Source organism: Chrysemys picta, chromosome 9 (genome assembly GCF_011386835.1).
Source record: "Chrysemys picta bellii isolate R12L10 chromosome 9, ASM1138683v2, whole genome shotgun sequence".
Classification (NCBI taxonomy): domain Eukaryota; kingdom Metazoa; phylum Chordata; order Testudines; family Emydidae; genus Chrysemys; species Chrysemys picta.
Window position 1 is genome coordinate 23,847,641 of NC_088799.1, and position 23,795 is coordinate 23,871,435.

Here is a 23,795-nt window from a genome sequence, read left to right on the forward strand (position 1 = left end):
AAGTCAGTGACAACAGTTAGACAAAGGCTGAGCACTTTTGAAACTCCCACCCTGCATACTTAGGGTCCAGTTCTGCTCGCAGATAAAAAGATGCAACTTCCGTTGGCTACCTGTAACACAGGTAGATTGTGCCCACCAGCTCTTAAAATCTTTTCAGATTCCCTTAGTTGGTGACCTATGACTAAGAGAGCCTCCAAAGTGAAGGTTTAATTTAGTACCAGGCTATTGTGTCACTAATCCACCTATGCCTTAAGAAATTGCACTGAGTTGAAAAATAAAAATGCCTAAATGCCTTTCAGTCCTGGTTAGCAATTCTTAATTTTGTTGTTCAAGTAAATGTATGGATAAGCAACAGTGAAACTGAATTCTGCACAGGTAAAAAAGCAACCGTTTGCAAAAAGCCTGGAGTACAACAGCAAGGAAAGTATTAATTCCATCTTAGATTCTCAAAAGTGATCAGTGATTTTGGGTGCCAAACTTGACAGACTTTAAAGGGGTTTGATTTTCAGAGAACAGGTGCTCAGCACTTTCTGAAAATCAGGGCCCTCTAAGATATTTCAAGCTGGGTACTCAAAACAAAATCACTATTGTCTTTAAAAAAAAAAATCTTGGGCTACTTCTCTTGTTTAACTGAATAATCCATACTGACATTATAGCATTCTAATCATCACCAGAAAGGAAATACAAAGTATTGCTGAAAGTGGGATACTAATGCAAGAGTTCTCTGTTTCTCCCAGTAAAGGGCTAAATTCTCACTTGTCCCAGTGTATAAATACAGAGTATCTATTCTGAAATTTCAGTGGATTTATACCAGAAGAAGTGAGAGAGAAATTTGGCCCAGTGTATGTAATACTGCAAAATTAATGTCAGTGCTTCTGATTTATTAGACACTCTGAGTGGAAAATTACTTTCTTCATCCCTTAGCAATTGGCATTACCAAATACTTTGCAAAATGGTCTTTTTTGTTTCCAGAGAGGTTCCAAGATAACGGAAGCCTCTTATCAGAGCCTGGCTGAAATTTTGACCCTGAAGCTTAATTTTGCTTCTAAAGAGCTTTTATTACCATCTATAAACAAAATCAAGCGCTCTAAACTCTAAAATGGCTGCTTGAGCCCCTTCCTTTCATGGAGGCAGTACAAAGTTGTGTCTGTGATGCACTTGTGCCTTTCTTGGGCAAATGCAGTCCATCAGAAAGGGGCTAATTCATAAAAGAACATCTCCCTGCACTTCTAGTGATTTCCTAATGTGCTGGTTGGGTTTTAAAGAAAAAATAATCTGTACTTTTATGACCAGTCTATTTTACTATTGCTTGATGTTTACTTTTTTAAATTTGCCAGAATAATTGTCAACTTCCTCACAAGTTGATTGGCCTATAAAAAAATTATTTGATGTAATGGAAGTTAATTAGATGTCCTACACTAATAAAGCAACAGGCACATCAGAATGCCTCTAATTCCCATGGGATGTGATTATCGGATGAAAATCAACCCCCTAAGATTGTTTTACTGCTGCTCTCTTTTGTTAATGCAAGAAATGTATATATATTGTTTGGCAGGCAGAGGAAGGTGGCAGATCAGGTTGTTGAATGGCAGTTTCTTCTCAGCTGTATATTTCATACAGATTAATTTACTTCTTTTTAACTGGTAAAATCAAGAATTTTGAGCTGTTTTAACTGTTTGTAATGGTGATGCACAGTACTAGGCAGGTTTAAGGTACAGTAGCTGTATTCAGGCAAGCATATTTTTCAAGTATTTATGTTATATCCTGTTACTTTTATATGGTTGCTGAAATTAGAGCTAGCCAAAGGTACTGGATTGATATCCCTAGAGACTCAAGGCCTGTCTTTAACCTCAGCATGGGTATAGCATGAGAAATGGCATTGAAAGCTTCCCTGCACAGCCTCACCAGTGTGGCTCAACTCAGTTCTGGAAGGGCTATCTGTAGAGAGAGAATGGGTATTGCAGACTTTTATAGTTGTCCCCTGATTGCAAGGGTGTCTATAATAGTGATGGGCAAATAGAATAATTGGCTGACTAGCATGAGTGTTGGCCATATTTGGGAAGTTGGATATTTTGGAATGTCAAAGTATTTGACTGCATGCACTTGAAAGTGGGGCTGGAGCGGGAGACAGAGGTTACAAGGAATCGAATATATAAATTTAATGAGAGTGCTTCACGTAACTGATGTCTGAATCATAGAATATTAGTGTTGGAAGGGACCTCAGGAGGTCATCTATTCAACCCCCTGCTCAAAGCAGGACCAATCCCCAACTAAATCATTCCAGCCAGGGCTTTGTTAAGCCTGACCTTAAAAACCTCTAAGGAAGGAGATTCCACCACTCCCTGGGTAACCCATTCCAGTGCTTCACCACCCTCCTAGTGAAAAAGGTTTTCCTAATATCCAACCTAAACCTCCTCCACCGCAACTTGAGACCATTACTCCTTGTTCTGTCATCTGCTACCACTGAGAACAGTCTAGATCCATCCTCTTTTGAACCCCCTTTCTGGTAGTTGAAAGCAGCTATCAAATCCCCCCTCATTCTTCTCTTCTGCAGACTAAATAATTCCAGTTCCCTCAGCCTTTCCTCATAAGTCATGTGCTCCAGCCCCCTAACCATTTTTGTTGCCCTCCGCCGGACTCTCTTCAATTTTTCCATTTCCTTCTTATAGTGTGGGGCCCAAAACAGATGAGGCCTCACCAATGCCGAGTAGAGGGGAATGATCATGTCCCTCGATCTGCTGGCAATGCTCCTACTTATACAGCCCAAAATGCCGTTAGCCTTCTTGGCACCAAGGGCACACTGTTGACTCAGATTCAGCTTCTCATCCAGTGTATCCTCTAGGTCCTTTTCTGCAGAACTGCTGCCTAGCCACTCAGTCCCTAGTCTTAAGCAGTGCCTGGGATTCTTCTGTCCTAAGTGCAGGATTCTGCACTTGTCCTTGTTGAACCTCATCAGATTTCTTTTGGCCCAATCCTCTAATTTGTCTAGGTCCCTCTGTATCCTATCCCTATCCTCCAGCATATCTACCACTCCTCCCAGTTTAGTGTCATCTGCAAACTTGCTGAGGGTGCAGTCCACGCCATCCTCCAGATCATTAATGAAGATATTGAACAAGACCGGCCCCAGGACCGACCCTTGGGGCAGTCTGCTAGATACCAGCTGCCAACTGGACATGGAGCCATTGATCACTACCTGTTGAGCCCGATGATCTAGCCAGCTTTCTATCCACCTTATAGTGCATTCATCCAGCGCATACTTCTTTAACTTGCTGGCAAGAATACTGTGGGAGACTGTATCAAAAGCTTTGCTAAAGTCAAGGAATAACACGTCGTCCACTGCTTTCCCCTTTGAGAGTCTGAGTTAAGACTCTCAAATCCAGCTGGTGCAACCTCAGTGAAATGCATCATGAACCAAAGGGTTGGGGAGGGGGCGGTCTTGCTGTGCTATTGGTGTCCACCCTAAGAGGTAGGAGATCTCATGTCCCAGAGCTAGATCTGGCAGCGTATGACACTGTCTTGTATGTTATTCCCACAATGGGAACAACGAACAGATGGGAACAGCCTTATCCTGTTACTTAGCACTATGCATTTTGTGGAAAACACCGGGTTAGTTCCCACTGCTTGGAGATATGGGTGCAGTTTTAGTAATGCATGTTTGCGTAGATGGTCTGCTCATGGAGAATGCATGCTACATAGCACCCATCAAACTGTAGTGCTGGGCCTGAGATTTTTAAAACAGAAATGAACATCAGCACTGGTGAAGTAGCTAATGAGCTGATAGACACAGCTGCGGTTGTGAGGACTGGCCTAACTACATGATTTGACATGCTACCAATACCCAGCTTTATTCTGTCTTTTTTATTTTAGAAATCTTTTAGATTTGAATACAAAATCATTCCAAATCAAAATTTTAAAATAGGAGAAAATAAAGATTTTGCTGGGCTTTTCACCACCCCACACAGTGAGGGTTCCAGTCCTGCATGCCCTCCGCACCTGTATGTCCAGGGAGTAAATGGGCCTTCCCAGATCAGATCATCAAGGTGATCTATGCATCAGTTTACAATAGAGTATATACTATTAAACAGTGCAGTCATAGGTAATGGCTAGTTAAGTCAGTTTTACGTATCCACGTCAGCTGTATGTGGTGTTTATTCTAGTTATTGGAACTGGAAAGTAGTTGTATCTGGTTTAGTACTAAAATCCTACCCCGTCCCCCTTTCTCCTGAATTGTTAAACAAGGAGTAGTATTATGTGGATGTTCTCCCTTTACCTCACTGCAGATTTGAAAATATAAACCAGACACAGAAGACGTATTGTGAAATAGCCAGCTGGCTGTGCCTGGGTATTCCTGTAGGCCTGTCACTACCCTTTCCCCTTTAAAGTTAACCATGCTAACACTATTTGCTCTGTGCAAGGAATTATATGGCCAGTGGGTGAAAGGGAGGCAAAGGAAAGTCAGAATCCGAGGACAGATGCATTGCTCTCCACGTCCATGAAAACTACAGTGGGTCCCATACACACAAATCTGCCTGAGGTACTAAACGCCAACTCTCCTTAGCAGCCTGAGGTCACATCTAGTGTTAATGTGTAGCTTATAATAAGAACAAATGCTAGTTTGTGTAGATATGGGCTCGAACATCCAAGTTTGGATTTGAACTCCCACAAGGTTCATTGGTGTTCAGCTCCAGGGTTTTGTTTCAGGTCTATCACTGGTTTGCATCGCCTGGGACACCATGGAAAAATGGATGATTCGTCTCCACAGCCTTTGGTCCCAGTGTGGTGCCTGAGTAAATTCCATGGATTCCCTCTGGTCTGATTTAAAGGGTCTACATTGAGGGTACAGCTATTCTGCCTGCCACTGCCCCCTGGCCATTCAGTGGGAATTAATGGTGCTCATCACAACATTAACCCCTGTGCACCAGCCTCTACCTGGCTAGAAGAAGGGATGAAGTTCAGGCAGTGGCAACACAGCTCCCGAGCGAGCCATGCTTGGGTGGATGAGGAACAGGCACTCCATGCTGATGCCACAACATCTCTTGGGTTGGGGACTGATTCCTTGTTAGAAGGCCACAATCCCTGCCTATTCCCTGAGCTCATAAATCCCTCATCCCTGAGAGGATGCTAGCTAGGAATCTCCATGCCTCCTGCAGGTTTTCCATCAGTTAGGAGAACTTACCTCTCCCTACCTTATTTTCCCCACTTATAAAATGGTGCTACTATTTCATTGACCTATTCATATGTATACAACGAACATATTCAGGGCTTTGTGAGCTGTACAATCCTTAAACATATTCACATAAATCTCCCTCCCCCCCCCCCCAGTGTGTGGAAACAGTCAACCTTAATAAACTTATTAGGGATATTTATTTCCAACATTTTGCCAAAATATTTACAACACACAACCTCACAGTTATATGATTGAGAGATGAACCAATTAATGTTTGCAAAGTGCACTGAATGTATAAAGAACCATTGGCAGTCTCAGCAGAGCGAATGGCTGGATAGAGAGCTCAGCAACTGAATATTCATAGAGCCTTTGCTCCTCCTGGTCCCTCCAGGGCAGAACGAGGCACATCCACAGGGCAGTGTAGGGAAGTGGGCACTGTTGCTGTCTGGGTTATGAATTCATGGAGCACTTCAGTTTCCCTGTGTGTCCTTCAGGCACCTTTCACAACCATTAACATTGGGGGGTGGGGATTGGAAAGGGGCATAATCACAATCCTATATAGGGGGCGGATGTCAATCCTTTGCAAAAGAGTGGGAGTAACATATGCCAATGCTAAGGGAGGAAAGCTCATGGGTTACTGTGCAATCCTTGCACAAGTAGCCCTAATTGGATTAGTTATGTGACTGAGCCAGGATTATCTAAGGGAATGTGGCACCCAAATCCTATTGAAATGCAATGGGAGTTAGGTACTGAACTCCTTTAGGGTCCTTTGCAAATCCCAGCCTCAGTGCTCCCCAAAGTGAGTAAGGGTTGCACAGTCTAAAGCTACTTTGTAGGATCAACAAAAGTTTTCCCTCTGAACTGACCGTTGTGCTCCCTCCCCCACCTCTGTGTTTCAGAAAGATGATCCAGACGACTGCCCCATTGAACTCAGTAAGGTACAGAGTGTAAAAGTTGTGGCCAAGAAGCGCAGGGACCGCAGCCTTCCTCGGGCCTTTGAAATCTTCACCAACAATAAGACCTATGTTTTCAAGGCCAAAGACGAGAAGAATGCTGAAGAGTGGCTTCAGTGCATCAATGTAGCCGTAGCACAAGCTAAAGAAAGGGAAAGCAGAGAGGCAACCACGTATCTGTAAAACCGTCAGCCTGTCTAACACTGAGCTTTTGCATCTGCCTTTGAAATGCAAAGATACTTCATCCTGTTTATCACAGAACCAAATAAAGTGATAAGAAACAAACCTTATTTGTGGGAGTAGTCCCTGTGGATTCAGTGGTTTTGGCTACTGCAGGGAACGCTCAAGTGAGTAATGGCTGCAAGATCAGGCCCGTAGACAGTTACCATTGGCAACAAAGTAGCTCAAAGCAACTCATCTAATTGCTATAAAGTGAATATCTTTCCAACGGTGACTTTAGTTTACAGCTGATGTGGTGAAAGAGGCTCCTTTTGAACATACATGGAATTTACATAGCAAATTCTATATTTTGCAGCATATTTTATTGTTAGATGATATCGGTAGCAAATGATATTGAGAAACTAATCTGACAGACACTGGTACACAAAAGCTGCCCTGTAGCACTATTTTTCAGTATGTATATATTTACATTTTTCTCACTTTGTTACGTAAACAGCTAATCTAGAATGTTAACCCCTACAAAGTAAAGTGGTTTATGTAATAAAATCCAGCATTCCAAGCTATTTTTGCCTATCCTTTTAAGGTGACTTGATACAGGCTGAAGTGTATATATGTGATTATATCGTGATGGTGGTGGTGGTATCTCATTTTACCCTCTGCTAAAAGCAGCAAAAGAAAATCTCTTCCAGGCAGTAACATTTGCAGAGATTTCAAAGTCCAGTCATTTCCAAAAAGGCCATTTTCATGGGGAAAAAAGTTTCAAATGAAACATTTTGAACTGCTTTAATCATTATTCTTTTAAAAGATTTGTGTCTTTGGTTTGATGAGAGAAAGGGTCCATAGTATATTTTCAAATGTTTCTTGCAAATGCAAAGGTATTACAAAGCCAGAAGTACATTCAGCTTTGCAACGGATCCTCTATTTTATATGGCTTCTAGTAGGTCAATGTTTGGTCAGTTTGTTTAGGTTTCAAATCATAGGCATGGCCTGAGGCGAAATGGGTAAACGCTAAGGGTGCAATTCAAGCCATTATGATAAAGTAGGACTTAAGTGATTTCAATGTCAGCGATCAATATGCTAAGAGAAAAATTGAAGATAAGGTGAAAACAGTCTATGAACACAGTGCTGTGTCAATTGAGAACATGAAGAACTGTAAGGCACTGAAGGATCAAACCAATGACCTGGAAAATAAATTTAGATTAAAATATATTGGGCCTAACTTATGTCTGGCACATTGTCACTGAAGCCAATGGAGTTGCACCCAGGATGGCCTGGGTTCATGATAGTCCCCAAAGGCATGGAGATAGGATAAGCTGAAATATTTTCTTTCCAGTAGTTATGAAGGTGTTGGAGATGGATTACTATAATTCCTTCAGTGTACCATGGAGCCTGGCATCCCTAGAAAGCCCAGTTCGACAACAGTGTTAAAGACCAATAGTGGAGGTTCCGTGACATAGGCTTTACATAACCTGTTCTGAGTCAGATACTATGTTCTTTACTTGCAGCTGTAAACTAGCACTGAACACACCATTACATGTGAGTTTCATAAACCTATTTTCAGCTGTCACCATTGAGTCTAATACTTGCATAACTGACTTTTCTTGCAATGGGTGATAAAGTTGAAATTAGCATAGAGATCTGAACCTAGAGGCTGATTTTCAGCAATACCAAGTACTCACAGCTCTCTTGATATCCGTTGGAGTTGTAGGCAATCAGCAACTCTGAACTAGCTAGATCTTAACATTTCATTCTGTCTGGATTTAAGTCCACTGACATCTTGGAAGAAGTGTGATTTGATAGTTGTTGGAGTGAGGATAAAAGTATGACCCTGGAACACCAACTGCTTTATCCTTAGACCTCTCTATGGAGGCCAGGATGATTATTTTTTTCTTCCCATCATCTTGTTGCAATGTGTTTGAGGATAAGAAGGCCATCTGTATCTCAGCAAAGAAAATGAGAGATTCATCAGGGATTTTAGCCACATAGAGGATTTTATTTTTCTTAATGTGGACTTTGATTAGATTTTTCTTCGTATCTGTTTCCTAAATGTTATTTTTCAGAGTAGCAGCCGTGTTAGTCTGTATCCACAAAAAGAAGAACAGCAGTACTTGTGGCACCTTAGAGACTAACAAATTTATTAGAGCATAAGCTTTCGTGGACTACAGCCCACTTCTTCGGATGCATATAGAATGGAACATATATTGAGGAGATATATATACACACATACAGAGAGCATAAACAGGTGGGAGTTGTTTTACCAACTCTGAGAGGCCAATTAATTAAGAGAAAAAAAACTTTTGAAGTGATAATCAAGATAGCCCAGTACAGACAGTTTGATAAGAAGTGTGAGCATACTTACAAGGGGAGAGAGATTCAATGTTTGTAATGGCTCAGCCATTCCCAGTCCTTATTCAAACCAGAGTTGATTGTGTCTAGTTTGCATATCAATTCCAGCTCAGCAGTCTCTCGTTGGAGTCAGACTCCATGCAAACTAGACACAATCAACTCCGGTTTGAATAAGGACTGGGAATGGCTGAGCCATTACAAACATTGAATCTCTCTCCCCTTGTAAGTATGCTCACACTTCTTATCAAACTGTCTGTACTGGGCTATCTTGATTATCACTTCAAAAGTTTTTTTCTCTTAATTAATTGGCCTCTCAGAGTTGGTAAGACAACTCCCACCTGTTTATGCTCTCTGTATGTGTGTATATATATCTCCTCAATATATGTTCCATTCTATATGCATCCGAAGAAGTGGGCTGTAGTCCACGAAAGCTTATGCTCTAATAAATTTGTTAGTCTCTAAGGTGCCATAAGTACTCCTGTTCTTCTTTTTGCTAAATGTTATTGCCACAGCATTTATTTACCTGGGTTTCTGGACCAGATTTGCAAAGCAGCCTCTAAATCTGCCTATATTACATATACAAATATATATATGCATATGCAAATGCAGGTAATTGTGCAGACAGCTGCCTATTTGCATGCGCAAGTTCTCTTTTGCGCACAAACATTTAGTGGGAGCAATAGACGTAGCTCTGCATTGATGAGTATTTCCTTTGATATTATCACCTATTAGTAAATGTTTGTATAACACTTGAATTTTTAATGTGCTATGTAAGTGTTAACTGGTGGCGTTTTGATTTGTAAATGTACCAACACTCTGTATTTCTTTTTATTGTTGAGTGTGTGTGACGCTTTCTCATGGAGGCCAGAACCAAAAGCCAATTTGTTAGCCCTCTGTGTCAGCAAGAGAGAGCTTTACTAGGGTTACCATACGTCCGGATTTTCCCGGACATGTCCGGCTTTTTGGGCTCCAAATCTCCGTCCGGGGGGAAATCCCAAAAAGCCGGACATGTCCGGGAAAATCGGGACATGCGGGGCCAGCGGTGCGGGTGCTCGGGGGGCGGGCCGGCGGTGCCGGGCCGGGCCAGGTGCTCGGGGGCCGGGACGGGCCGGCGGTGCCGGGCCGGGCCAGGTGCTCGGGGGCCGGGACGGGCCGGCGGAGCGGTGCCGGGCCGGGCCGGGGGCTCCGGGGACGGGACGGCGGAGCGGTGCCGGGCTGGGGGCTCGGGGGACGGGCCGGCGGTGCCGGGCCGGGGGCTCGGGGGACGGGCCGGCGATGCGGGGCCGGGGACCGGCGGTGCTGGGCGGGCCGGGGGTGCTCGGCCGGGGGCCGGGCCGGGGACCGGCAGTGCTGGGCGGGCCGGGGGTGCTTGGCCGGGGCCGGCACCCCAGGGCCCGAGCCGACCCAGGCTGGAGACGCCAGGGGGGCCAGACTGGGCCGCGCCTCCTCCCCCCACACCCTCCTTACCTGCTTCAGGCTTCACGCGAATCAAATGTTCGCGGGAAGCAGGGGAGGGGGCGGAGACTTTGGGGAAGGGGTGGAGTTGGGGCGGGGCGGGGCCGGGGCCCCATGGAGTGTCCTCCTTTTGGAGGCACAAAATCTGGTAACCCTAGCTTTACTGGAGCTTGAATTTTGTGTTAGCTCCCTCACGCACCAGTCATTCAGCCTTATCATCAAAGTCCTCGAAACTCTGCCAGTCTTAACCTTCACTTTCAGGTTACATTCAGTGAATCCCAGTTCCCAAACCTTCTGGAAGTGTGTTCCTCTGCAGTATCCAGCTCCTATCACAGGACACTCACAGAAACTATCAAGTCTGCTGTCTCCAAAGAGTCAGAATACACACCAGCCTGGTGGCTCATCTGAGGGGGGAGTTAGTTTTCAGCATCCTCAACCCACATGAGTGGGGAATCCATCTTTCACAGATTCCAAGAACGCTAGCCCCTTTTGTCCCTTAAGTGATGGATAACAAAGGAGTCCCTTTTCTTCCCTTTATAGTCCAGAAAACCTTTGAAATGTATTATTTGAAAAGCAAGCCTAGGCGAAGTTCCTCTCCCCTGCTGTTTGCCCGTCAAGGTGCAGATGCAAAACCTCTGCTTCATCAGCTGGTCAATTTGTTTTTTTTTATTGGTTTGATCACTTTGTTTACCTTAGATGCAAATGTCCTTTTATTGTCCTTTGATCAAAATCAAGCCATGCTGTTTTCTCATCCACCTGTTAGCTTGATCCACGCAGACAGGTAAATCGATAGTCCTTTGTCTAGGGCAGGCTTGTTTATCAGCTGCCTCCAAAACATGTTGCAAGAACATATTTCCAGCACACACAACTCTTTATATGCTAACTATATGTACATCATGCAATGATATTCATGACCAGTGTGTCACCAGTTTTTATATGAAACTTTACAAGACACTATTTGGCTAAATATCCTGGCAACAGTGTGTTGGGTGTGCCCCTTGTCAGTGGGCAGAAAGGAACTTTTAGGGTTTGTAATGGGGTGCACACACACACACCCCCATAGGATTTGGCCCTTTGGCCCCGCTCCTTAAAGACTCAGGGACACTCCAAGCTGGTGCAACATCCGTGTTCTTTATTTTGTATCCATTTCCCACCACCAGTTTCCCACTATTTACAGGCTATTTACATGGCTTGACCTCACACAAACCTGACCAGCAACAGACTAGTAGGCGCCTTCCTCCCTCTGAGCCTGCCCCTCCCCCACTCTCCCATCCTTTTAGCTCCTGCTAATGAGGCTGTCAGGTGGGGCTATTTCCCAGGCAAGCACTGGCTATTTACCCAGCTCCAATCCATTCTCCCTGATTGGGGGCTGGGGTGGCAGGAGCTGCTTAGGGGTGTTCCTAGCAGCACCCTGCCACACACCTCCCCCCTTAAGTGACCACCATGAGGGGGGGCTGGTTTGGCCCCTTCTACCCCTGCCCTGGAGGCTGCTTTTCGTCCTCGCCCCAGCTTCTTCCCACAACCATTTGCCCAGCCACAAAATTTGGCTAACCCACATTCCATTTCCGGGCAGTCCTGACATTTGTATCCCTGCCACTCACATCGCCAGCAGTTAAGTGGGGGGCTCCGAAGACATCTTGGTGAGTGGCCAGCCAGGAGGCTGGTGGAGAGGCGTGGCCAGCAGGGCAGCTGGCGGAGAGGCGCAGTGAGTGGCCAGCAGGGAGGCTGGTGGAGAGGCATGGGAAATGGCCGGCAGGGCGGCTGGTGGAGAGGCATGGCAAGTGGTCATCAGGGCAGCTGGTGGAGAGGCACGGTGAGTGACCAGCAGGCAGGGCTGGCTCTAAGATTTTTGCCGCCCAAAGCAAAAACAATTTTGGCCGCCCCCCCTTCTTTAATTACCCCATCCCCGGCCCCGCCTCAACTCCGCCCCTTCCCCAAATCCTCAGCCTTGCCTCCTCCCCCCAGGCTCTCAAACCTGGGAGGGAGGGGGAGAAGCGGCGCCCGCGCCGCGGCCACTCAGAGTCTCCCCCCGCTCCCAGGTTTGAGAGCCTGGGAAGGAGGGGGGGAGGGGGAGACTCCGAGTGGACGCGGCGCGGGCGCCGCTTCTCCCCCTCCCTCCCAGGCTCCCAAGCCTGGGAGGGAGGGGGAGCAGCGGCGCGTGAAACAGCGGCTCGGGATCTCCCCCTCCCTCCCAGGTTTGAGAGCCTGGGAGGGAGGGAGGGGGAGCAGCGGTGCGCGAATCAGCTGTTTCGCGTGCCGTGGCAGCAGCAGCGGAGGTGAACTAGGGCGGCGGGGGCACATTTTTAGGGGCGGCATTCTGGTGCCGGCCATGCTGCCCCTAAAAATGTGCCGCCCCAAGCACCAGCTTGTTTTGCTGGTGCCTAGAGCCGGCCCTGCCAGCAGGGAGGCTGGTGGAGAGGCGCGGCAAATGGCAAGAATGGCGGCTGGTGGAGAGGTGTGGCAAGTGGCCAGCAGGGCAGCTGCCAGAGAGGGATAGAGCAAAGCCCCACAGAGAGGCGTGGCTATTGGCTGTTGGGGCAATGAGCGAGTGCCCAAGCAGTGGAGCGTGTGAGGTGCCTCCTTACCCCCCACTTCCACCCAGGGTGGGAGGTGAACTCTGTGGATGAACTTCTGAACTCTGGGGCTGCACTGGCCAAGGACAGCAACTGTGAGTGGGGTGCAGAGAAGGGACAGGCATGTTAAAGAGACTTTTGGATTGCTGGACTTAAGAACCTGAGGGGAAAAGGACACTGCCCAACTTACTTGGGGGTGGGTCTTTTGCTCATGGTTTATGTTTATGAACCCCAGTTGCGGTATTTTCCCAAATTAATGCTAAATTACTTCCCTCCTTTTATTAAAAGTTTTTGCTACACTCAGACTCTGTGCTTGCGAAAGGGGAAGTATTGCCTCTTAGAGATGCCTTGGGGGTGGTGTGCAATTGTCCCAGGTCACTGGGTGGGGGCTCGAGCCGGTTTTGTGTTGTATTGTTGAAAAGGAACCCCTAGATACTGAAACCGGCCCTTGTTGCTGCCAACTCTGGCAGAAAGGTTACACACCCATTTGTTTCAGAGTGGTAGCCGTGTTAGTCTATATCAGCAAAAACAATGAGGAATCCTTGTGGCACCTTAGAGACTAACAAATATATTTGGGCATAAGCTTTCATGGGCTAGAACCCACTTCATCAGATGCATGAAGTGAAAAATACAGGAGCAGATATAAATACATGAAAGGATGGGGCTTGCTTCACCAAGTGTGAGGTCAGTCTAACGAGATAAATCAATTAACAGCAGGATACCAAGGGAGGAAAATAACTTTTGAAGTGGTAAGAGAGTGGCCTGTTACAGACAGTTGACAAGAGGTGTGAGTAACAGTAGGGAGAAATTAGGATTGGGGAAATTAAGTTTAGGTTTTGTAATGACCCAACCACTCCCAGTCTTTATTTAGGCCTAATCTGATGGTATTCAGTTTGCAAATTAATTTCAGTTCTGCAGCTTCCCGTTGGAGTCTGTTTTTGAAGTTTTTTTGTCGAAGAATTGCCACTTTTAGGTCTGTTATTGAGTGACCAGAGAGATTGAAGTGTTCTCCTTCTGGTTTTTGAATGTTATGATTCACTATTAAGTATTTATTAATTGTATTTCAGTAATGCCTGCAATGTGCTAAGCAGGGACATCATTTGCTAGGACAAGGAGGACAATTGTCCCTCCAAGATCTTGGTATGCACCTCCCCCCCATGATTTTCCATAGTCTATATGCTCCTTTGTCTTCCACTTGTTGCCCTCCCTCTGCCCAACATCATGCAGGATACTAGGTTTGCGCCACAGCTCAGAGAATACATATAATGTTCTATAGGCTGACACAACTTTCCCCTGCCCGACTGAATTTTTCTGAATTTATACCCCTGATGCTAGGTGCTGTTCCATACATAGAGGATGACACAGTCTATGATCTGAATACTCATAATCTAAGAAGTCAAGCAATACACCAAGGGAGGAAAAGGATACAATAAAATGTACACAATTTTCATATAAGGGGTATGTTATACACATTGGGCCATGTCCTCATCTGATGTACATGTGTATAGCTACATTAATCTCAGCATCTAGCACATTTTAGGCACAACTAGAATACAAATAATTTGAAGTCTACGTAGCTATGCCCATGTACACCAGCTGAAGAACAGGCCAATTGCCTTTTTCCATTTATAATTCAACATAGAGTATACACAAGCTATACTCAATTCCCCCACACTCTATCCATTGCTATGGCTGAATTTGGTCTTGGTGCAGGGGGGAATGGTGGGATGAATCTGGCCCCAATGTGTAAATTGATGCAATTTATATGTTGGAAGAAGCAAAATGACAGTAGCAGGAAAAAACAACCAAGAGGAAAATGTAAGAAGGGTTGAGATAAATAGAGCCATCTGACTTTATCTTCTTGTACCTTTCATGCTGTCCTGTTGGTTGTACTTTTCCTGCCTATCACGTAACTTACACCCATTTACTTACATGGAACTTACAGTACAACTTATATCAGCTGTGAACATGTACAGGGTCACTGGACTGAGAAGACCCTGTTAACTTCAGAAAGAACCTCAAGGTGGAAAGCAAAGACAACCTGGAAAACCTAAATTGTCTGAGAAGACGAAAGGGACAAGGTGAGTTAGTCACTCAATGTCACAGGCCTAAATCTTTAAAGAATTGATGTGCTACCATACTAAAATACCAATCTTGCAAGTGTATGCTTAACTTTACTCACTTGAAAAGTCCCATTAAGGCCAAGTGACTTTTAAGTCTATGTGATTCCAAGTCCACGTGTGTAAAGTTAAGCACATGTATATGTGAATGCAGAATTAGGGCTTTAGTTTCTGAATTGCGTTTTACATTGAACACTACATTCATTCATCCAAGGAACCCAACTGAAATTTGGCAGGGCTGGACAGTAAAAAAAAAATCTATTTTTACAGAAACTACTACTGAAAACAGTCTATTTTTCTTGCTTTTTCAGAGCTTTATAAAGTATCATTTTGATGCTATTTTTTCAATCTGCCATCCATGTCTGTTTCATCCCTAATTTGGTGTTTCTGGTTTATTTATTTATATTAAATAAACCATGTGAATGTGCAAACCAGGATGGAAAATCCATTTTTATTGTCAGGTGGTTTCAGCAAACTTTGTGTGAAATTGTACAACATGGCAATTATGTCTTTGCTGCACCTACTCTACAGTGGTTTTGCAATCCACTTTTTTCTAAAGCTATCAATCATTTAAATCCGTCCCTTCAACGTCAATGAGATTGAAACAATATGTAGGTAGAGACTCCTGTTTCTGTGCCAAAAATAATTACATAAAATAAGAAGCCTAACTTTAGTTATCCTGTATTAGATTAAACCCTGGAATAAAATAAAAGGGAAATTCAGCTGGCATCCTGTCCTATTTGTCCTTCTAGAAGGGGACACACAGAAATAATCAAGTTATGATAGGAACACAAAAATGTCAAAAAAACAAATATTCACTGCTGCAAATGTCTTATTTGAACAGGTATATAAAATGTTTTATAAGGGTTTTGATTTTCAATTTCAATATTTTAAGTAATGTTTATGCCCAGGTTGATACATGCTAAACTGGGTTCACTGGTGTCCTTAAAACAGTTAATTGGTGTCAGATATTGTAGTATATTTTCTGGTTTAATTTGTTTTTTTTTCCTTTAGTGGGCCCATCCCTGCTCCCAAAGAAGACAATGGCAAAACTCCCATTGACTTCAGGGGGGTGGAAGATTGGGCTCATCATGTTACTTTGGCATGTAAATGTGTATGTGGCAGCAGTGCTAGAAAATAGATTCAAATGGCCCCATTGCTTTCTGAGGTTGGACTCTACAGAACCTATGTTCCTCTCTTCCAGGAAACAATTTGTCTTCTGTCTTGCACAACTCCCAATACAAAAGATGTCATTTTCTCTGGGGAGTGTAACATCACACAATTTAACTTTTGCTGAAGTATTTTATAACCCAAATTATTTGTTTGAATGAGCTTTTCTCCTGAAAAACCAGGGATGAGAAGTACATGGACTGTTGTCTGGGGCCTGCAGCTGAGACTTTATGGGATACCAAAACCAAGTATTGCTCTTGCCCTAAACCCACACTGCTATATGGATAGGAGTAAAGGAGTGGGGCATCGGGTCCAACTAGCTAACAACTGGTTTTACATCCCAGATTGCCAATCCTCCCAGTTTCTCAATCTTACTGACAGGCAGAGAGAAAACTATGGCACTGTACTGAGGCAGAGTGGCCTCCCTCCAAGTCAGAGGGGTAGGGGACACTTTTTGGGTCTGGGTGGGCAGAGCCAGGCTGGGCCCACCCCTTGCACCAGCATTTGAGAGGTGGGACAGTAAGTATAAGAGGTGGGGTCTCCAGCTCAGTTGGGCCAGAGCCAGGGAAGGAGACAGATGCTTTTCACTTGCTGCAGAACTCCGGCCCTGCTACTGAATTGGGTAGCACCCCGACTCCAGAAGAGACCGAGTCTGGAGAGAAGCTGCTGAGACTGCTGGCAGCTGAATACCCCAACAAAGCTGAGGACCCCTGCACGACGGAGCTCCCTCCCCAGACTATGGTAGGAAGTAGCCCAGGGAAACCAGACTAGAGTCTGGTTTTGCTGTCAGTGCTCAAGTCGGCATGTTTCAGTAGGATTCCCACTGACCCAGTGGCAGGGCCCTCCAACACTGTCACGGCTCTGGGCTGGGACCTGGTGGAGTAGGGTGGGCTTGGGTCCCCCTACTCCCCTTCCTGCCAACCACACCCCGGTGGTGGTAGCCTCCCTACCATAGGCCGAACAGACCATTTTTGTTGCTCTGCCCTGCTTGATGGCCAGAGCCCCATAGATCGTGCCCTTTGCTTCGCTAATTCCCACCTTGTGACTGGGCTGACCCCACAGTGATGCAGAGTGGCCTTCCTCTGAGCCAGAGGGGGAGGGATGGCCTCCAAACTACTACAGGCACAAAGTATATTTGAAATATTCCTTACAAGGAAAATAATCAGCCTTTTCATTGTATAGCTGGCATCTCACGTTTGTTCTGCTATGTCACACAAAGATCTCAGGATCTATGATGCTGTGAACCATAATATCATATTAACAACAAGTGATGGTAAAAGTCATTTCTGATCTATTTGGCTTCCTGTAAGGACAAAGTGGAACAATGTGGTGATCTTGGCATAACCAAGATGGCTTGCACCTCTTAATGTGAACTTAATGTGTAAACTAACATTGGCAAACGACCACTGTATGGAACGAATAGAGTGCTCACCTTCCTCCAAGAATTACTAGAAGATAAATATCAGGAATGGTTCTTGTGCATGGCTGGTGCAGGAGCAGAATCAGTACAAATCAGACTATCTGAGCAGATAAAGCCATGTGTGCTGCTTGTAGTAAACATTCTGACCTATAGTTGGTCATGGTACCCATTACATCAAATATTTGCAGTTGTTTAGAGATTCAATGAATATCTGATATAGTGGATCCACAGCAGTGGAAAATCTTTGCCAAAAAGACAGTATCTTATCCCATAAACATATACAAAATATACCTTGAAGCAGACCAGCATTGCTTTCCACGATAGCACTGTGAAATCACTGCCTCTTGCTTAAAAACAGAGTGTCTGAGATGAACTAAAGTGTCTAAGAAACTATGGATCTGATGATTTTATTAGTAGTAGTATTTTACTGTAGTGTCTCCAAGCCTTAGTCATGGATCAGTACTCCATTGTACTAGGCTCTGTATAGATACAGAACAAAAAACACAGTCCCTGCTCCAAGGAGTATACTATCTAAGTCAGTGGTCCCCAAACTGTGGGGCCGGGCATGCCCCCTTCAGGAGGCACAGAGGAACATTCGGGGGGGTGGGGTGGGGTGGAAAGGGTGCATGGCAGGGCCCAGACCAGTGCTCAGGGGCATGGGGAGGAAGTGCCCTCCAGCCCCAGCTGCAGCTCCAGCCCCAGCTTTGGCCCCCAGCTTCTGGCTTCCAGCCCCGGCTCTGCTCCCGGCTGTGGTCCCGCTCCTACCCATAGCCCCGCCTCCAACTGCAGCGCCATCCTGACTCCCAGCCCAGTATTTTTCAATTCACATAATACAAGTACTGCAGTGTAATCTCTCTATCATGAAAGTTGAATTTACAAATGTAGAATTATGTACAAAAAATAATTGCACTCTGAAGTGAAACAGTGTAAAACTTTAGAGCCTACAGGACTCCACTCAGTCCTACTTCTTGTTCAGCCAATCTCAGAAAAACAAGTTTGTTTACATTTGGGGGAGATAATGCTGCCAGCTTCTTGTTTACAATGTCACCTGATAGTGAGAACAGGCGTTTGCATGGCACTGTTGTAGCTGGCATCACAAGGTATTTATATGCCAGATGCACTAAAGATTCATATGTCCCTTCATGCTTTGACCATTCCAGAGGATGTGTGTCCATGCTGATGACAGGTTCTGCTCAATAACAATCCAAAGCAGTGCGGACCGACGCACGTTCATTTTCATCATTTGAGTTAGATGCCACCACCAGAAGGTTGATTTTCTTTTTTGGTGGCTTGAGTTCTGTAGTTTCCGCATTGGAGTGTTGCTCTTTTAAGACTTCTGAAAGCATGCTCCACACCTCATCCTCTCAGATTTTGGAAGGCACTTCAGATTCTTAAATCTGGGGTCGAGTGCTGTAGCTATATTTAGAAATCTCACACTGGTACCTTCCGTGAAACCTGCAGTGAAAGTTTTCTTAAAACAAACTACATGTGCTGAGTCATCATCCGAGACTGCTATAACATGAACTATATGGCAGAATGCAGGTAAAAAAGATCAAGGGACATACAATTCTCCGCCAAGGAGTTCAGTCACAAATTTAATTAACGCATTATTTTTTTACCAAAAGTCATCAGCATAGAAGCATGTCCTCTGGAATGGTGGCTGAAGCATGAAGGGACATATGAATCTTTAGCGCATCTGGCACGTAAATATCTTGAGACGCTGGCTACAACAGTGCCATCAAAACACCTGTTCTCACTTTCAGGTGACATTGTAAACAAGAAGAGGGTAGCATTATCTCCTGTAAATGTAAATCAACTTGTTCATCTTAGCAATTGGCTGAACAAGAAGTAGGACTGAGTGGACTTGTAGGCTCTAAAGTTTTACGTTTGTTTTGTTTTTGAGTGCAGTTATGTAACAAAAAATTCTACATTTGTAAGTTGCACTTTCACGATAAAAAGAGCGCTCTACGGTACTTGTATGAGGTGAATTGAAAAATACCATTTCTTTTGTTTATCATTTTTACAGTGCAAATATTTGTAATAAAAAATAATATAAAGTGAGCACTGTGCACTTCGTATTCTGTGTTGTAATTGAAATCAATGTATTTGAAAATGTAGAAAAGCATCCACAAATATTTAATAAATTTCAATTGGTATTCTATTATTGTTTAACAGTGTGATTAAAACTGCACTCAATTTTTTAAATCGGGATTAATTTTTTTGAGTTAATCGCATGAGTTAACTGAGATTAATCGACAGCCCTAATTACTAGCAATGAGTGGGTTTGAAAATCAATACATGCACATTCACACACACCCCTGAACTTGTAGTAGGGTTGAGGATTTATAAATACCTAGATAGGTAGACTCACTTATTTGTTGGTCACATTGAAACCTATTGTACAGTGCCCTAGGTAGAGTCCATTATGGTTGAGAAGAGACGGATCTAACTTGTAATGAATATAAAGGTGATTCCTTCTCCAGGCTGTTGGACACAGACAAGACCCGTAGTTTTCCTCTCTGCCTCCTATTGTTCTTTAATGTCACCTCACAAGGTCTCTATATGTCCTGGTCTGCATAAAGCTGCTGTGAAAAAGGCTCCTGCCTCCAGAGCAGTATATACGACTCTTTATAAACAATATATAAAACCCTGAAGTTAGAGACAGGGCTGAACTGCAAAGTCTAGATTGGGATTTGAGCTTCCCCAAAATTGGTCTGGGTTGGCGGTTCAGGCTCTTTACAGTAGAGTTGTATATATCCAAAAGTTTTTACCCCAATGTCCCACTGTGGCTAACACCAGTACAGGTTCACTGATGATAGCTATGGTGATAACACTAGCATGGACCAGCCACTGGTATTTTAACCACTGAGTTATCGACAGTTGCTCAGGGCACATCTAAATGACACAGAGGCTAAAATGCCGTGCCAACACCACAGTTTCCCTTGTTGCTATCACCAATGGAGCTGTACTGCTGGTAGCAACACTGGGTGGGGGGAGGAGGAGGAGGAGGAGGAGAGCAAAGCCTAGTGTAGACAAGGCAATGTAACTGCAACCTCTGCTTAGTCTGTGTTCAGTATTGCTTTCTGGAAGACTGGGAGGGGTAAGCACAGTTAATATACAAGTTAATTATATTTGACTAGGACCGCAAATGGACAAATAATTTGTCATGAATAATTTACTTTACAAACTTCTCCTCTTTTTCTGTCTATGAATTGTTCCCGAGCAGATCATGTTTGTCTTGAATGTATTCATTATTTAAAATTATTCACTGAAAAATTTCTGCTATTCTTTCTTGTAAAGTAAATTGTTTGCAAATTGTTCATTGTGAGTATTTGAAATCTACACGATGCTTGTTAGTTTGGACTGAACATGTACAAATATTTCTGTTCCCTGATTGGATGAGCATAAGGTTTAGAATCAGGTTGCAAAATTGCAGTTTGCCTTCCACAAATATTCTTACTGAAATTTGCTGTTTCCACTCATTGAAAGTGAATTTGCTTAAAAATTCAAATGAATACTGGTGACTAGGGCTATCAAGCAATTAAAAAAAATTAATCTAAATTAATTGCACTGTTAAACAATAATAGAATACCATTTATTTAAATGTTTTTGGATGCTTCTTACATTTTCAAATATATTGATTTCAATTACAACACAATACAAAGTGTACAGTGCTCACTTATATTTATTTTTATTAGAAATATTTTCACTGTAAAACAAAAGAAACAGTATTTTTCAATTCACATAATACAAGTACAGTAGTGTAATCTCTTTATCATGAAGTTGAACTTACAAATATAGAATTATGTACAAAAAAAACTCCTTTCAAAAATAAAACAATGTAACATTTTAGAGTCTGCACGTCCACTCAGTCCCACTTCTTGTTCAGCCAATCGCTCAGACAAACAAGTTTGTTTACTTTTGCCGGAGATAATGCTGCCAGCTTCTTGTTTACAATGTCACCTGAAAGTGAGAATAGGTGTTTTCATGGCACTCTTGTAGCCAGCGTCTCAAGATATTTACGTGCCAGATGCGCTAAAGATTCATATGTCTCTTCATGCTTCAACCACCATTCCAGAGGACATGTGTCCATGCTGATGACGGGTTCTCCTCTATAACAATCCAAAGCAGTGCAGACCGACATATGTTCATTTTCATCATCTGAGTCAGATGCCACCACCAGAAGGTTGATTTTCTTTTTTGGTGGCTTGAGTTCTGTAGTTTCCGCACTGGAGTGTTGCTCTTTTAAGACTTCTGAAAGCATGCTCCACACCTCATCCTCTCAGATTTTGGAAGGCACTTCAGATTCTTAAATCTGGAGTCGAGTGCTGTAGCTATATTTAGAAATCTCACACTGGTACCTTCCGTGAAACCCGAGTGAAAGTTTTCTTAAAACAAACAACATGTGCTAAGTCATCATCCGAGATTGCTATAACATGAACTATATGGCAGAATGCAGGTAAAAAAGATCAAGGGACATACAATTCTCCGCCAAGGAGTTCAGTCACAAATTTAATTAACGCATTATTTTTTTACCAAACATCATCAGCATGGAAGCATGTCCTCTGGAATGGTGGCTGAAGCATGAAGGGACATATGAATCTTTAGCGCATCTGACACGTAAATATCTTGAGACGCCGGCTACAACAGTGCCATCAAAACACCTGTTCTCACTTTCAGGTGACATTGTAAACAAGAAGAGGGTAGCATTATCTTCTGTAAATGTAAATCAACTTGTTAATCTTAGCAATTGGCTGAACAAGAAGTAGGACTGAGTGGACTTGTAGGCTCTGAAGTTTCACATTGTTTTGGTTTTGAGTGCAGTTATGTAACAAAAAAAACCTACATATGTAAATTGCACTTTCATGACAAAGATTGCACTACAGTATTTGTATAAGGTGAATTGAAAAATACTATTTATTTTGTTTATCATTTTTACAGTGCAAATATTTGTAATAAAAAGATAATATATGCTTTGATTTCAATTACAACACAGAATACAATATATATGAAAATGTAGAAAAACATCCAAAATACTTAATAAATTTTAATTGGTATTCTATTGTTTAACAATGTGATTAAAACTGTGATTAGTCACTATTAATTTTTTTAATCATGATTAATTTTTTGACTTAACCACATGAGTTAGCTGCGATTAATCGACTGCCCTACTGGTGATACATTGTTCTTAGTATTCATCCAGCTCTGATTAGGTTCCATTTTCAAAATCCATTAAGCAGTATTTCAAATGAGGTTTCTGTTCTTCCCGCAAGGTTTGCAACCATGCATAGGTAGGAGTATGTTGCAAGATATCCAAGTTTTGAGTTCTCAGTAGTCTCACTCGACAGTATTTCCTAGAATCAGAAACCATTGATTGCCCAGTGAAATCCTTTCACAGGGATTGTTTATGGGAACGGAACATAGTTCTGGGAAGTTACCCAAAGGAATTTCACTCTCAGATTCCCTTCCCAACCTCTCCAAACAACAGACCTCCTGAAAACATTTGAGAAACAGAAAATAAAATAGACCATAAATGCAAAGATTTTACATTTGAGCACAACATGCAGCTTGTGCGTAAATGGAATAAACAGAGCATTATTTTTCACTCATAGATTTCCCAACCTTCCCCACGGCCTACTAAACTCAGGATTGCAGTAACTCAACCTTCCTACTGTTGACATCTTGATATAGATGACAAACTCCTGGGATGAAATCCTGGCCCCATTCAGGTCAATGGTAAAACTCCTATTGACTTTAATAGGACCAGGATGTCACCCTGATCTTGTCCTTGTTTGAATCTTGCTTACAAAGCTACCTGAGAACACCACAGTAATTGGATTCATCACTGTGATCTCTAGGCAGGGGGCTAGGAAGGAACTCCCATTCCACTAATTAATATTGAACAGCAACCTCTAGTAGCCAGGAGTGGATTAAGACTATATGGGAATTAGATCCATCAAATTTCTATGGTCTTCCCATCCCAGCTGTTCAGGTTTCAGAACAATCATGATAGTAAAACTGGTTTTGAAATTAAAAATGCAGGTGGAACAAAGGAAATAAATATATTTTCAGATTCCTTTGATAAAAAACATTCAGTGCATCAATTAAGGAATGTTTAAATTACAACTGCAGAGACAATGGACATTACTGTATTAGATGTCAAATTACAGAAACATTTAGTCGACTCAGCTATGGCATAGATCTCCATTGTCGGATTACCTGAAGAAAGAAGCCAAATCAGGCTTGATTCATACAACTCATTCATTAAGATAACTTGGAACTTTCTTAATTTATGTTATTAATGTTGGGCTTCTCAGAACCCAGGTGTAGTGGGGTGGTCACCTGCTCCTGGCCTGAAAGGGGTTAAAAGCTGGCCCTTGGAGAGGGCTGGGAGCCTTAGGCTGGTCTGAT

At 43.4% G+C, this 23,795-nt stretch overlaps 1 protein-coding gene across 8 annotated transcripts in view; it reads left to right on the top strand.

Moving 5' to 3' along the window:
- VEPH1 (ventricular zone expressed PH domain containing 1) overlaps positions 1-6,863 on the top strand; it is a 147,631-nt gene extending 140,768 nt beyond the window's left edge. For 7 of the 8 annotated variants that reach the window (XR_010590589.1, XM_005286984.5, XM_024102548.3 and 4 more), the window contains one exon: positions 6,067-6,863. Coding sequence is in view for 7 of the 8 variants with exons in the window: in XM_005286984.5 (XP_005287041.1) it covers positions 6,067-6,303 (237 nt within the window). In the remaining variant the exon portion in view is untranslated. The remainder of the gene's footprint in view (positions 1-6,066) is intronic. The other variant, XM_042853688.2, reaches the window with a different exon arrangement.
- The last annotated feature ends 16,932 nt before the right edge of the window (positions 6,864-23,795 follow it).